Source organism: Sarcophilus harrisii, chromosome 2, assembly GCF_902635505.1.
Source record: "Sarcophilus harrisii chromosome 2, mSarHar1.11, whole genome shotgun sequence".
Classification (NCBI taxonomy): Eukaryota; Metazoa; Chordata; class Mammalia; order Dasyuromorphia; family Dasyuridae; genus Sarcophilus; species Sarcophilus harrisii.
Genome location: NC_045427.1, coordinates 281241486 through 281257276, shown reverse-complemented (window position 1 = coordinate 281257276; position 15791 = coordinate 281241486). Strand labels below are relative to the sequence as shown.

Genomic DNA, 15791 nt, shown 5'->3' with positions numbered 1-15791 from the left:
AATACTCATTCTTTCTCTCTCAGTGGCTTAGTGGAAAGAAAAAATATTGGATCAAGTGGCAGAAAACCTGGATTTTAGTCCTGGCTTTACCATTAGCTAACTGTGTGACCCTGGATAAGTAATTCTCTTTAGGTCTCAGTTTTCTCAGTTTACAGGTGAGAATATAAGTAAATGGACTAAATATCTAAGATCTAATTCAGTTCTAAGCATCTTTGATTCAATACTGTTAAGTTTAGAAATGAGAATACAGAATAAATATTGTCATCTAAGGTCCTTTCAGTGTTTTATTATTTCGGATATATAACTGGATGGAAAAGGCATCACAACCATCTATCTGCAAAGCAGCAATTATCAATGTATTCAGTTGAAGACATACAAATAATCGGGGGGTTTTGTCTGCAGTTCAGAGAACCACTTTTTGCTGCGTCCTCCAAAAGTACAGATAGTTTAAAATAGATGCCTTAGTGTGTGTCTCACCTTATTTCACTTTCTCCCCCCAGTGTCTTAATAATCCTATTACTTATCTTCTCTGAAAAGCAGCCAGGACTTGTTTCTCCAGAGCTTTTTGGCGTCGGGCACATGGTAGTAGGTACTTAATAAATGCTAGCAGACTGACTGACTTCTTGGCAATGGCTACATCACTCTGCCTTGCTCGGACATTGAAAAATGGAGACAGAACGGTTAATGCATGGCATTCAGGGACTTTGAAAGATTTCACTAATTTAGTTAATGGCACCACCATTCACACACCCTTCCTTGTCCCTTCCCCACACCTCCAAACTCAAATTAATGACCAATCTTGGGATTAACCATGACAATTTCCAAGACCCTGAATCTCCGTTTGGCCGTGCATTTTTACGTGAGGATGGCACGGGATGCCTTTAGTTCTAACAGGTAGAGCAAGGAGAGCAAAAGGGAAAGGTGATCCTGGAGTAATCGCACTGTCTCAAGCCTTCTTCACCTTGCCTTTTCAACCTGGATACTACCCTAGATTCACCACCAGAGCACGTCTGCTTGAAGCTGGACCGGGTCTGAATTTGGGCATCGGAGAGGTTTTTAGGTTTGCTTTTTTACAGTAAATGTAGACATTAGGGTATCAAATGATGGTGGAGGTGGTGGGAGGTGGTGCTTAAAGAGAACAGGGAACTCGGCAAAGCAAAACTGCAGCCTGCGGTAGTGGAAGGGGCTTGGAATTAGATCTTAGTTGTATGACCTTGGGCAAATCCTTCAGCTTCTCAGCCTCGGTTTCCCCTTTTGTTCACGACAAAAAATGACAATAAGAACAGGTGCCTCGGTGGGAGGAGACCATCCTAAGGTCCCTTTCAGATCTCTTTCCATTCTATGTATCCCTTTCCCGGCTCACAAACCCAGGAGGGAGGAGCGGGTGAGCACGTTGGCTAAGGCAGAGGGGCGACCTCGGAGATGCCCTTTCGGGGACCCAACCTGCGCCCCCCTCGCACGACCCCCTCACTCTCCAACAGATCCCCACCCCGTGTCCTTCTCCTCCACCTACCGAGGCTGGAGAGCAGACCGGCCGCGCACCACGCCAAGGACAGGACCCCGCAGATGAAGCCAACTTGCTGCAGCCACATCTCCCGCCTCCGGTGAACTTTGCGGGACTGGAGAAGCCCCTGGAGCCGGCGCGCGGGAGGCGGCGGCGGCGGCGGCGGCGCCATCCCGGAGCGAGCGCCTCGCCGGGACACCCGCGTCCGGAGCGGGGGGAGACGGGCAGGGACCCCTGAGGCCGAGCCGCGACTTCGGGGAGAGCCGGAAAGGGCAGAGGGAGGTCTCAAAGGCGAGCAGCTCTCGGGGAGGTCTTCATGGCCCGGAGCCGAAGTCAGTGGGGGAGTCCGAAAGGGGAAGAGGCGAGCGCCCAGAGCGCTCAGAGCCCAGCTGCCATCCTGCGCTCCACGCCAGCCATGGCCCCGGGGCGAAAAGGAGGAGCCGCCGGCGGCTTCCTGGAGAGCCCTGGGGCTCGCTCGGACGCCCCCCACCCGCTACCTGCGGGACCGACCTCCGCCTCCAGTTAGCGTGGCCCCTCCGGGCGCCGCCGCTGCGGCGCCGCCGAGGGGAGCTCAGGCTTCAGCCGGAGGGCGCGATCGCGGCTAGCTGACGGCCCCCGCAGCCTGCCCGGGGCGTGAAGGGGTCCCGGGGCTGGCCGCCTTAAGGGGTGCCCGAGGTTCCGCGCCCGAGCGTCACCCCTCCGGCCGCCAGCATCCTTAAGCCAAGTTCAGCCACTCGCTCTCCTCCGGCGTGCAAAGCGCAGGTGGCAAAACGGCCCGGGGGACTGGGCGGTCAGGGCGGGGGGCTCGCGCTGCGCCCCGAACAAGCCCCGGGCCCGCGGTACGGTGCGCGACTCCTGCCTGGATCCCTAGCAGGCGGCGCTTTTCCAGGAGGGGTGGGAGGTAACCAGCTCCTGCTCCGGCCCCTGTTCTCCCCCGGTAACTTTCTCACCAGGTCCCCCGACTCCTCGCGCCTGCGTCTGAGATGCCTCAACGCCTCCTTCCCTCTTCTTTCCCTCCCTCCGTGTGTCTGTACCCACACACACACACACACACACATACACACACGTGTGTACTCTCCTGGGGCTCTCTCTCCCTGACGCTCCCTCCCCCACTCCCGCCCCCGGGATTAGCTAGTGACCAATGTAAATAATCTCCCTCTCGTCCCCCTCTCCCCACTTCTCCGCCCCCTAGTAAAGGAATGAAATTTTTCTGTGCAATCCTCCGCTGCTGCAGCTTTTTTTTTTTTTTTTTTTTTTAAACCTTAAGTAGATATAGAATTAGAGATTTCTGCAGAGTAGAGGCTCGCCCACAGGGACTCATTTTGACCACCATCGTGCCACCCTCCCCTCCCGACCTATTTAGTTTATATTAGGATAATCTTTAAAGTTATGGAGCCCAGATGATCTCAGGAGGTTATAGAATTTGAGCCTTGGAAATAGTCTAGTTCAGAACCCTCTTTGTGCAGATCAGGAAACTGAGGCTCTGAGCGGATGGATGTGATTAGTTGGCCTAGGTAGTAAGTAGTAGAGCTGAGATGCAAAGCTAAATCCTCTTTAACTCCCAAATCCAAGCTTTTTTCACCAGACCATTTTTGCAGCTGCCTAGTGAAGTTGACGAGGAAAAAAATATAGACCATTAGAGCTGCAAGAGATTTTATATATCTCTTAGATATTCCGGGAAAAGCACTCGAATTTAGAATCAGAAAACATTGTCTTAAATCTCCCGGCTCTACTACTTAAACCTGTGTGACCCTAAGAAAAATCACTTTTCTGGACCCTAAATTATCCTCATATATGCATGACCTCTATGGCCCCTTCCAGTTTTAAATGTTACCATCCAACCCATTTAATTTATAAATTGGGATGATAAAATGAAGCCCAGAGAAGGTAAATGAGCCAACTAGCAAAGTAGGAAGTTTGCCCACTAGTGTGATGCAAAGGGCCCGATTTCAAATTTAGTCTCATGCAAGCTGTGTAATCCTGGGCAAGACACTTAACCCTGTTTACCTCAGTTTCCTCATCTGTAAAATGACCTAGAAAACAAAATGACAAATCATTCCAGTATCTCTGCCAAGAAAACCCCAAATGGGATCACAGAATCAGACAAAATAACAGTAACAAAAGCAGAGCTTGGTTCCAACTTAAACTTGCTGACTCCTGTATCTAGTACTCTCAAATTCAATTTCCATTGCTACCCTCTTACTTAGAATTATAAGGTTTGAACTTGGAAGCGGCCTATCTAATACAACCCCCTTGTTTTTACAGATAATAATGCAGAGGATTAGAGGGGGTAAATGATTTGCTAAACTCATACAATTAAGCAAGTAACAGAGCAGAGAATCTAATCCAAGTCTTCTGCCTTCAAATTCAGGATTCTTTCTGTTTCATACAATGCACCAATAAAGTGGAATACAAGAGGAAGAAGTGAAAATAAGTGATAGGAACTTTGCTAACAAACAGCACTCCATCAAGAAAACATCACTGGCCTCCTAAGACATTCTCCCAAAGGGATACTCTGTTGGTGAAGCTCAGTTAAGCCAATGCAGGATCTGGCTAAAAAGTCCCAGGGACTCAGTTTTACGTACTCCATTGAGAGAAAGCACGAAGATTTCTTAAGCTTCTAAGTCTTTCTATTTCTCAAGGGCTGTAAGTGTGTGCTCACCAGCCTGTGTGTTTTCAGGGACAGACCCAAACTTCTAAATCTTAAATGACTAAGGAAAAAATGGGGAGAAGGGGAAAAGGAGATAATTACAAAACTGTGTCTCTGATGATGTGTTTTCATTCAATCAGTAGTATTATTGTAAACAACAGTGCAACAAAATTTCCACAGAAGAGGTTTCATAATGAGGTCCTTTCCCCCTTCATTTAATGGAATGGTCCAAGATCCTAAATTTATATTGCAAGATGGTTAACAATTCAAATTTCCATAATTATAACTCATTTATATTGTGATTTATATGCACTATCTCATTTGAAATTCAGAAAAATAGCTCACATTTACATAATACTTTAAGATTTACAAACAGTAAGCCTTTCAGGTAGTACCTGCAAATATTATAACTTTATATATTACAGAGGAAGGAACTGAGTCTTTTAAGTGGTTTAGGGACTTGCTGGAGATTAATGAGAGGTCAGGTGGCAAAAACAAGGTTCAAATTCAGAGCATCTGACACTGGACTTAGTGTTCTTTTTATTATACCAGGCTGATTATTTGCAGTAATTTACCCATTTTTCACCCTCCCCTTGAAACCATGTCATTGGTACTTTATAGTCCCAAGACATATAACAGAGGCCATGATTATTTGTAGCAATATAAAACTGCTTCAGTAGCTCACAAAAATACTGGATTCAAGGATACATAAGTGATTGATTATATTATGAAATTCCATGAGAAATAAAAGAAAAAGTAGTGTCCATGTCATCAACATAGACATAATGTCCAATAGAAACTTCTCTTTCACTTGACTTATTTTGTATCAAACATAGAAATTAATGAATCTACCATAAAAAGAGCCCACACTGTTAAAAGCTTATGACTTCAGAGACCTGAATGTAGCTACATTAAAGCATAGACTTTGAATTCCATAAATCCAGTTTTAAAGTTATTTTTTCAAACCAAATGCTGCTGAAAAGTATTCACAGAAAATTCTAGAGTAACTAAAATATGCTAAATGTATTTGTTTCTCTTTAAATTATTTAAAATTGTATCCTGTTTTAAAAAATTATCCCCATAAGAAACTTTCAATTATGATTTTCATCTTAATTAATGTACTTCAGAGCTTGCTATTCAGACTGTAATCTCAATATACACAATGATTTAGAGGTCATACAGAGTCAGGATTCTTTTCAAAACCTGGTCTTGTGTTTGTGGGCCACTGTATTTTATTTCACGGATAGACAAATTACTTAGATATTCTCAGTAGATATTTCTCACTAAAGGCCAAAGATATACAGATACAAATAAAAGATTATGTGATCACAGACACAAACCCCCCCCCAACTCCCTGCATCTGGAAGAAATCTCTTTCAATTCAAATTTCTTGTAGATTGGTTTGTTTGTTTTTAAAATTCTCCTTTGTACCTATATATTAATTATTACATATATATCATGTTTCAATTATTTGTATATATGTATGAGATATTTGTGTGTGTATACACAGATTAGATAGATAGATGAGATATATAATTAGAGAAGGACAGATTCATTATATTGTAATAGCTGGGAATACCAATTAGATGGTTTAAATGCTATACTGGTAGTCCCAAATATTCAGAGAGCCAGAGGAAATTTTCTAGTACATTTAATAAATATTCTCTAAGATATATAGAAAAAACAATGACAAAACTCACATAAAAAAAGACAGATTGCAGCCTTCACTGATGAGGGGAACCAACATTGTGGATATCACAGCACCATCAAAGGGTCATGAAAGCTTGTCCATATTTGTTTCTGCCATTTGCCTCTAAAGGAAATCTTTCAATTCCCCAGCTTTTGAGCTGAGAAAGTCTGCTTTCAAGTCTCTGGTCTATAATGCATCTAGAAGAAATAGAAAGCCAGAAGTCAGCCTGGAACTTAAGGCCCAGGAACTCTCCTCTCAAGCCAGCTGTTTAGCTGGGGCCCTGCTGGCCGTGTTTCAGCCACAAGTCATGGTCAATTGCTCCCAGGAGGGAGGAGAGTGTACATAGACAAACAAAGAGAAAAAAGACAGAGGGAAATAGAGAGGGGCAAATACAGAGAGAGAAAGAGAGAGGGGAGGGGGGAAGGGAGAGAGATTACCTGTGGAGGAATGGCTCCTGTGATGCAATCTGTCCCCTCAGTCTCAGACAGACAATGAATTTGTTTCTGAAACCAAATCCATAAAGTGCCATAAAATCTCATTAAGTTGATTGGGGAGGTTTGAGTGGAAAATTTATCACACATGATTCAGTGAATCCACTCTATCTCCCACCTTCCATATTTTTTTAATTCTAATGAAAATTAAGATATTGAATCCTCAAGCCATTGAAACTTTTTAAACTGGAGAATCAAACGTGTCTTAGGAAGATTATTTGGGGAACTGTGAAGGAAGATTGGAAAAAGTAAAGTCTGGAATCAGGGAGATCCATTATGAGGTTATTACAGCAATCCAGAGAAGAAACAATGAGAGACCTGACTAGAAAATAGGATCGTAAAGGTAGTGTCAAACATACTTGCCAATTAATTGGTTTTATTTTTGTTGTTATTCTCCTTATGAATAAGCTTCTTTCCTTTGGTTTAAAATGCATTCCTTTGCACAAAAAACTTTTACTCATGATATAGATATAATAATTTTTATTATATTAGTATTTACATAGTGTTTTAAGGTTTGCAAAGCACTTCATAAGCACCTTATTTGATCCTTAAAAACAACCCTGAAGATAGGTAATATTATTATCATCTTTGTTAGAATTCTTACAGTGCTAAGTCACTGGAATTGATAGAGACAATAATTATCTAATTTAGCATGTTCTCTAGTTCACTAATGTACTTAGTTCTTATTAGAGTTCCACAAGATTCACACCTTTAAGAGAGCATATATAAGGAGGAGCCCACTAAAGGACAAGCCCACTAAGAGACAAGCCCACTCTCGGAGGAGGAGACAGATTCATTCCATTTGTGCTGGCTGGAGAGATTCAAAGGGAGGTAGAGGCTAAAGCTGGCAAAGGCACAGGACTAGCGGTAGGAACCAAGGAGAGAGATAGGCCTCTAATAAAGCTAACCAGGCCCAAGGAAGGAGACAAGACTTAAAAGGAAACAATAAAGGATTTGGACTTTAACTCCTGGATGCATTTGAGGTGATTATTACTCTGAACTGAAACTAAGGCTACCTCCAGAAGCCCCCCAAGAAACCTGCTCCCAGAGAACATTATATTTTAGAGAAGAACATTACACATCTTCATTTCTGAGATGAAGAAACTGAAATAAACATATGTTGCCTAATAGGTATTTGAGGCTGAATTTGAACTCTCTTCTTTTTGATTCCAGGTGCATTGTTCTGTCCACTGTGCCACTTGGCTGCCTCTATGCATATATTAAACACATATTCCAAAAAACAAAGGCTTGGACATAAAAGTTACTTAATAAATTCTTGTGGCAATGAAATGAATGGCTTTCATCTCCTTGTATCTTCTGAAGACTTCTTTTCTCTTCAGTCTGCTATTCAGTAATTCCCTTAGAAAAGAGGAACTAGAAAATCACAGGCCAGCAGTGTGCCATCTGGAAGGCTAGCAGACAGATCTTGGCAACAACTTTTAGGCCAAAGGAAAATAACCACAATGTTTTGTGGGACCTCAGAGCTAGAAAGGACTAAATAAGTCATCTTGGGGAATCCCCTATACTCTATTCAAATCAATTCATTCCACCAAATAGTTATTAAGTGGTTACTGTGCACAAAGTATGATGCTAGGTACTGGAGATAGCAAAATGAAATGCCTGTTGTGTAAAAAAATTGCATGGGGGAGGAAGCAAGAGAAGAAATTCTGTTTCTCTCTCTCTCTCTTTTTCTCTGCCCTCCTCCTTCTCTGCCCTTCCTTCCTCTTTTTCTTTCTCTATACATATGCATATGCACATATATATATATATATATATATATATACACACACATACATATAATACGCAACTAAGTAGGGTGGTTGGGATGGTGCAGAGAAGAGGAAGACACTTGTAATTGGAGTCTGGATATAGTCAAGTTAGAAAATATTTGCATCTTGGGAGAGGAAAAGGGCAGAGAGAGAGAGAGATAAAGAGAGTTTCTAGAGGTCTATGAATATGAAATTCAGAATTTATATCCTTTGCAGTCCATGTTCTAGATTGCATTTTAAAAAATAGCTTTTTATTTTCAAAATATATGCAAAGATAGTTTCCATCATTCACCCCTGCAAAACTTTGTGATCCAAATTTTTTCCCTTCCTTCCCCCCATTCCCTCCCTTAGACAGCAAATAATCCAACATGGTAAACATGCAATTCTTCTGTACATATTTCCACATTTATTTTGCTGCACAAGAAAAATTAGATCAAAAAGGAAAACAAGAAGAAAGAAAACAAAAAGCAAGCAAACAACAACAAAAAAGGGTGAAAATGCTATGTTGTGATCCACATTCAGTCCCTACAATCCCCTCTCTGGATGCAGATGGCTCTCTCCATCACAAGGCCATTGGAATTGATCTGAATCACCTCATTGTTGAAAAGAGCCATGCCCATCAGAATTGATCATCGTATAATCTTGTTGTTGCCATGTACAATGAATGATGTCCTGGTCCTGCTCATTTCACTCAGCATCAGTTCATGTAAGTCTCTCCAGGCCTTTCTGAAATCATCCTGTTGGTCATTTCTTACAGAACAATAATATCCCATAGCATTCATATACCATAATTTATTCAGCCATTTTTCAACCGATGGGTATCCATTCAATTTCCAGTTTCTTGCCACTACAAACAAGGCTGCCACAAACATTTTTGCACATGTGGGTCCCTACCTTTTCTTTATGATCTCTTCAGGATACAGACTTGGTAGTGACATTGTTAGTCAAAGGGTATGCACAGTTTGATAACTTTTTGAGCATAGTTCCAAATTGCTCTCTAGAATGGTTGGATCAGTTCACAATTCCACCAACAATATACTAGTGTTCCAGTTTTTCCACATCCCTCTCAACATTTATCATTATTAGACTACATTTTTTTTTTACCAAAAAATTCATTTCTTTCTTTAAATTTTCTTAAGGAGCAACTAAATGGTCCAGTAGATAGAATACTGACCTTGGACTTGAGTTCAAATATGGCCTCAGACACTTAACACTTAGTAGCAGTGTGATCCTAGGCAAGTCACCTAATGTCTCACCTAAATAAATAAATAAAATTTGTCTTCAGCCGTCTTTTGGTAGGACCTGAAATAAGAAGACTTGAGCTTAACTCCTGGCCCACACTACTATCTGTGTAATCCTAACTGAGTTATTTCCCTTCTCTGTTCCTCAGTTACCTCATCTGTAAAATGAGGATAAGCCATTTCTCATTAGCTCATTCTAACCCTATCATGGGGGTGGTTGTGAGTAAATGCTTGGACAAAATCTTCAACAAATAATACACATGAAAGTCACTATTATTCACATTCCTTTAAGGAGTGTTTCCCTATTCTTAGCAATTTTTTTTACTTGCTTTCAGCTAATAGTAAAAATCCTTTAAATCATTTTACATGCACAAATGGAGTCATGTTATCTGACAGTTTAAAAAGCATTTTATTTGAAACTGTATATTTTGCTTCATTTAAGGATCATCAGAAGGTCTAATGACTCACGGCAGCAGAAAAGAATTTGGCTTTAAGTATTTCTCATGTTCAAGAAATGAAAAAGCATTTTCTGAACCAATGAACCTAGGAACATAGAAAATTAGTTCTTAGGATATGTATCTGATAAATTCCATTTAGATCTAGAATTTTTTTGCTACATAATATTGATGGCTATTGACTCTGAACTTTTAGGTTTCTCTACTCAGTGTACTTGAATTCATAGAATCACAGACTCAGCTGGAAGGGACCATCCAATTCACCTCTTTCATTTTATGGATGAGAAAACTGAGGCCCTAAAGAGGGTAAGTGGCTCCTGCTTAGATGCTGATCCTCCCTTCCTTTTGCCCTATATACCCCAAGGCTCTGTTCCATCCCTTTAAGCCATTACCCTCTTTCCAACAATTGTTGGCTTGATTGAGTAGGACATTTCCATCTGTTATCCTTTCTGCAAATGTGCTATTGGAGCTTAGCATCTGCTCTGATGCAATGTCCTTTGGAATTCCTGGGCATTGTACTTGACCTACCATTGCAGTCTCCTAGGCTTTAAAATTTGTCCTGCCACAGCATCCTAAGGACCACTCCACCTTTCCATCACTCTACAATTGAAACTTCTTCTGATTGTTCTCTCCCCAGATTATAATGCAAGTTCCTTGAAAGCAGAAATTGTCTTGCTTTTCTATTTGTATTCTAGCACTTAGCACAATTTTTGGCACATAGCAAAGTCCTTAATAAAGGCCTTTTCCATTCCAGTTCAGAAATCATATTTTGAAGACAATATGTGTCCTAATTCACGTATTGCCACCCAATGGAACTAATTATCTGAGAGGAGTATGTTAAGAGTTCTGATGTGTCTAAAAGCTTGAAAGAAAAGAATTTTAAAAAATATTTTTTCTTGATCTCACTTTTCATCTTTTTCTATAATTGGATGCCACTGAAGATTAATGATTTATCATGGCTTGCCTCAGACCCTAAGCATGTTACCAAGAGATATATTCTGAAATTAGTTTTCATGGAAAACTCCATTTTTAAATTTCTGGGTGGGTATCCTGGATTACCTGAAAGGCTGAAATCATAGTTTCCCCTGATGAAGAACTGTCATATGGGACAAAGCGAAAAATTGACCTTCCAGAGGTAAATATGAAGAAGATAAAGAAACGTGGAAAACTTGCCATGAAGTGATACTGAGGTAAGAAAACAGAACCAGAGCAAACACCAGAACTGCTTCCTTTTTTATGGATACCCCTCCTGATGCAAATTGCAGCCCCTCTAGAATCTGGAAGGTCATCTTCTGTAGCTTTTTGCTGAGTCTGCAAAGTTCATTACCTTGGATGGGAATGTGGGACAAGTTTTTCCAGATTTAAGTAGGCAGCCAGTTCATCACTGGGTCCATACTTTGAAAGTATAAGCTGCCAGATCCTGTACTTCATTCACATAGTCTTTGAGAACTTGGGTCACCTCTGTACAATAATGAGTATTGAGGGAGAGTGGCAATTGGAAGATAGATTGCAGATAGTGATTACTTTTATAATTAAATAATAGTTTCTCCGTTGAAATAGTGGGATCAGGAAAACCTAAATTCAGATGCCACCTCAAATACTTATTAGCTGGGCAAGTCACTTGACCCTTGCCTCAGTTTACTCAGTTGTAAAGTGAACATAATAAAACATTTTAGTTGCAGAGTGGGGATAATAATATCACCTACCTCCCAGGGTTGTTGTGAGGATAAAATGAACCAATACTTGTAAAGTGTTTTCAAACATTAAAAGCTCTATAAAAATGCTAACTGTCATTAACTATTATTATATTTATCTTGTATTACTTTTAAATTTTTCTTGCTAACAGTGGCCAGGAAGAGATAATTGCTTTTATGGTCTGAAGGGGTAGTTGTTGGCAAAATATAGAGTAACTATGATTAGTCTCTCTCTCCTCTTTTATACTCCCCCAAAGTTCCTTTTTAATCCAGGTAGCTTCCTATTGCTTAGAAACTCTCCTACATTACAAGACTCAGCCTATCCCCACTCAGCTTTGTGACCATTGACCTAGAATCGTGCTGTACTAACTAGTGAGTCAGTTATCACAAACCCACATGACCCACTCTTGAGATCCCAGACCACACACATAGTCCTCCAGATGCTACCTTCTCCATGAAACCTTCCAAAATTTCTCTTGTTATATAAAATTTATCTATTCCTGATTCTGTTTGGACTTCTTCAATGTACATATATTAGTTTTCTGTATATTTGGCTTATCCTGGAAAACTACTTAAACTGTGGGTTGTGATCCCATATGGAGTTCCAAAAATTTGGCAACGCTAAAATGTTTCGGAATGTTCCACCAAGATTTAATTCTTCATATAAAAATTAACGTGCATGTCCATTTTTAATGTATGCAAATTTGCTTTCATCTTTAATAAATAGTAAATTTACTTTACTTTACTTTAATTTAATTTAAATTTAATGTAATTTAATTTAATAAATAGTAAAATTATATGTGTATATATATCAAAGAATTGTTTTAAAATAAATTTCTTTATGACATTATCAATAAATGTTTAATTTGTATACCTATTTTATATACCTATGTACCATGGCTCAACTTTTTCTATTCAGGACCTCTTTTTTACCCAATAAATTTTTATGTGGCCCTGGGAATATATGTATATAAAATAAATATACAAATCAAACATTTACTAATAATAAATCATAATTTCACATCCTTCACACTCAGTTGTGAATCCCATATGGGGTCCTGACTCATACTTTAAGAAGCTGGTCTGTAAAAGATTGTGTTTTTGAGCTTTTGTATTGCCTTTAGCTGGATGGAGAACTAAGTTAGCTAATGAAAAAATTTCTCATTAGTTTCCCCTTTTGCTTTTCCTTTTCCATTGTGTTTAATTGACCTAGCTCTGTATAGACCACCCCCTGGCTTTGGATTTACTGTTCCTAAACTCAGACTTCATTTTGCTCACAAGCTCCTTGGATTTCTACTTTGTAGTTATTTAGATTCTAACTGGGGACTACTTTTTAATTATTACTAGATGAGTAGAAAAATGCATTAAGCTTTGAAAATATAGCACACCTACTAGATGGGTTATTAAGGCCCTACCTATTAATCAGCTGCTAACCCATCCATCCCTCATTGCACTGCCTTATTTCATCTTAATATTCCCAGCTTGGCACAAGTAGTCACTTAATAAATGTTTGTTGAATTTAGTTGAAAGTTGGAAGGTATCATTTATGATGCTGCCCCTGCCTGGGTTCTCTCTAGAAATTCTGAAGATGAAGGAATGTACTTTCCTCTGTTTGTTGGAGATTTAGTGGGATATGATGCAGAACAGGGCATATGCTTTCAGATTTGTTGATTTTATCAGATTTTGGTTGATTTGTTTTTCTCGCTTACTTACAATGTTGTAAAAGGAAGGCTGAGAGAAGCATTTCGGATACAGATATGGATGGGTTACCAAAAAAAGATCAATTTGTTATTTTTGACTAGGTCTGAAATTTTGTAGGAAGACCCCTATAAAGAATTTTCTTTGTCAATGTAGACTGACATCTGAAACTTATGGATTTAGAGTTACCTGAGGGTAGTGAGCCTAAGCCCCAGGCACATAGCCAATATATATTAATGGTGACATTGGAATCCAAGGCCAGATCTGTATTTGCTATTCTATGTTGTCCCATCAATAAAAATTATTATTAAAAATTAACATATAAATAAAAAATAAATAAAATTATAACATTAATGCACCATGCAAACTACTAAGTTTACAGACTTGGAAGCTATAAGGAGTCTTGTATAATTTTTACAATTACTTTCTCAGATTCTCTGTCTCTCTTTCTCTTTTTTTTACTGACCTGTTGGGCAATATAAATTTTCCTCTTCATGGGATTATCTAATATCACCAGGATTACTAGAAATCATGAATCTATAATTAAACTCCTTCCCAGAAACAAACTACATGTGGCAGGAATTTCTCTAGTACATCCTAAACTTAGAGTGATTGGAGGTCGAGTGATGGGGTGGGAGGAGATGCAAATAATGAAAAAAAGTCCCACTTTTTCTATTTTAGAAGCAGCTACAAACTCTTCCTACAAATTCTAACTCTCTTTGTAGTCTGAAGGCCCAGACTTATGGGGGGGTGGAGTGGGCAGGAAAAAAGGACTGAACCAATGTCTTTTGAACATGGACAGCTGCCCAGACATCCTCAGAAAGGCCCTTTGGCATCTGGGTAGAGCTCCCATGGCCCATTGTCCAGAGGGCAGAGGGCAGCAGGAGCAGCAGTGCCAGCTCTGGGCAGCTGCCCACAGGGAGTCTGCCTCAATGCCAGGTAGGCCTTCCCTGGATATACAAGCAAAGAACACTGCGTCCTTTGGCCCAGAAATCCAGCTAACCGCTGAAGGGGGCAAAAGGCTCAGTTGGCTATAAGGGGGTCTCATCTAGGGTCACTGCACTCTCAGGACAGTCCTGGAAAGGGGGTTGGTTCTCAAAGGTAATGAAAAAGGGGAAAACTTACTATGTACGACTTTGTGAAACCCTTTGCTATTGTCTCAAAGCAAGGCCTATCCACCTGCTCCCTGAAGCAAAAAAAAAAAAAAAAGCCAAAAAGGAGGCTGAAATGATTGCTAGCTGCCTGAAAATAAATTGGTGAATTGAAACTCTTTTTGAAAAAGAATCTCCCATAGGAGATTTACTATTCAGTTGCATAATCAAGTGCCCCCAGTAGTAATACTAATGCTTTAATGGTAGTTATGTAATGTTGGTGTGTTCTGAATGACTCAGCGTTTAAAATTAATTTAAAGGATTTTTCTTTTTGGTGGGGATTGGGAGTTGGATTTGTGTTGGTTTTTTAAAAGGTTTTAAAATCAAACTCTAGAATATAGTCTGAGTATGGTGGAGATGTATAGGCTAGTGTGAAATAGCAAAATAACAAAAAAAGAGAGGAAAGGAGGGGGGAGAGAGAGAGAAGAGAGATGGATGGGGAAAGAAGGACAGAGAGACATAGAATAGAGAAGAGAGACAGAGAGGGGAGGGAAGGGGGTGAGATATGAAGAGAGAGAGAGACAGAGACAGAGAGAGAGACAGAGAGAAAGGAGAGAGAGACAGAGAGAAGAGAGAGACAGAGGGAAAGGAAGAGAGAGACAGAGAAACAGAAAGAGAGAGAGAGAGAAACAGAGAGGGAGAGGAAGAGAGAGAGAGAGACAGAAACAGAGAGTAAGAGAGACAGTCGGGGGGAAGTGGAGAGAGATGAAGAGAGAGAGAGACAGAGAGAGGAGAGAGAGAGGGGCAAAGGAAGAGAGAGAGACAGAGGGAAAGGAAGAGAGAGAGAAACAGAGAGGAAGAAAGAGTCGGGGGAAGAGGGAGAGATGAAGAGAGAGAGAGACAGAGAGGAGAGAGAGGCGGGGAAAGGAAGAGAGAGAGACAGAGGGAAAGGAAGAGAGAGAGAAACAGAGAGGAAGAAAGAGTCGGGGGAAGAGGGAGAGATGAAGAGAGAGAGAGACAGAGGAGAGAGAGGGGGGAAAGGAAGAGAGAGAGACAGAGGGAAAGGAAGAGAGAGAGAGAAACAGAGAGGAAGAGAGAGTCGGGGAAAAGGGGAGAGATGAAGAGAGAGAGAGAAAGGAGAGAAAGAGAAGAAAGAGAGAAGGAGAGGAAGAGAGAGATAAACAAAGAGAGAAACAGAGAGATAGAGACAGAGAAACAGAGAGAGAGAGAAGAAGAAAGAGAGAGACAGAGAAAGAGAGACAGTCAGAGGTGGGGAAGGGGTGAGAGATGAAGAGAGACAGAGAAGAGAAAGAGAGAAAGAGAGAGAGAGAGAGAGAGAGAGGGAGAGAGAGAGAGAGAGAGAGAGAGAGAGAGAGAGAGAGAGAGAGAGTCGGGGGGGAAGAGGATGAGAGATGAAAAGAAAGAGACAGACAGACAGACATAGAGAAAGAGAGTCAGAGAGAGGGAGAAGGGGGTGAGAGATGAAGAGAGAGAGAAAGAGAAAGGAG

At 40.7% G+C, this 15791-nt stretch overlaps 1 protein-coding gene across 2 annotated transcripts in view; it reads right to left on the bottom strand.

Annotated features, from left to right (window-relative positions):
- Window positions 1–2627, bottom strand: part of SLC24A4 (solute carrier family 24 member 4) — a 247777-nt gene extending 245150 nt beyond the window's left edge. For both annotated transcript variants that reach the window (XM_003756144.4, XM_031952298.1), the window contains exon 1: window positions 1514–2627. In XM_003756144.4, coding sequence (XP_003756192.4) covers window positions 1514–1676 — 163 coding nt within the window. In that variant the 5' untranslated portion in view covers window positions 1677–2627. The remainder of the gene's footprint in view (window positions 1–1513) is intronic.
- Between the last annotated feature and the right edge of the window lie 13164 nt (window positions 2628–15791).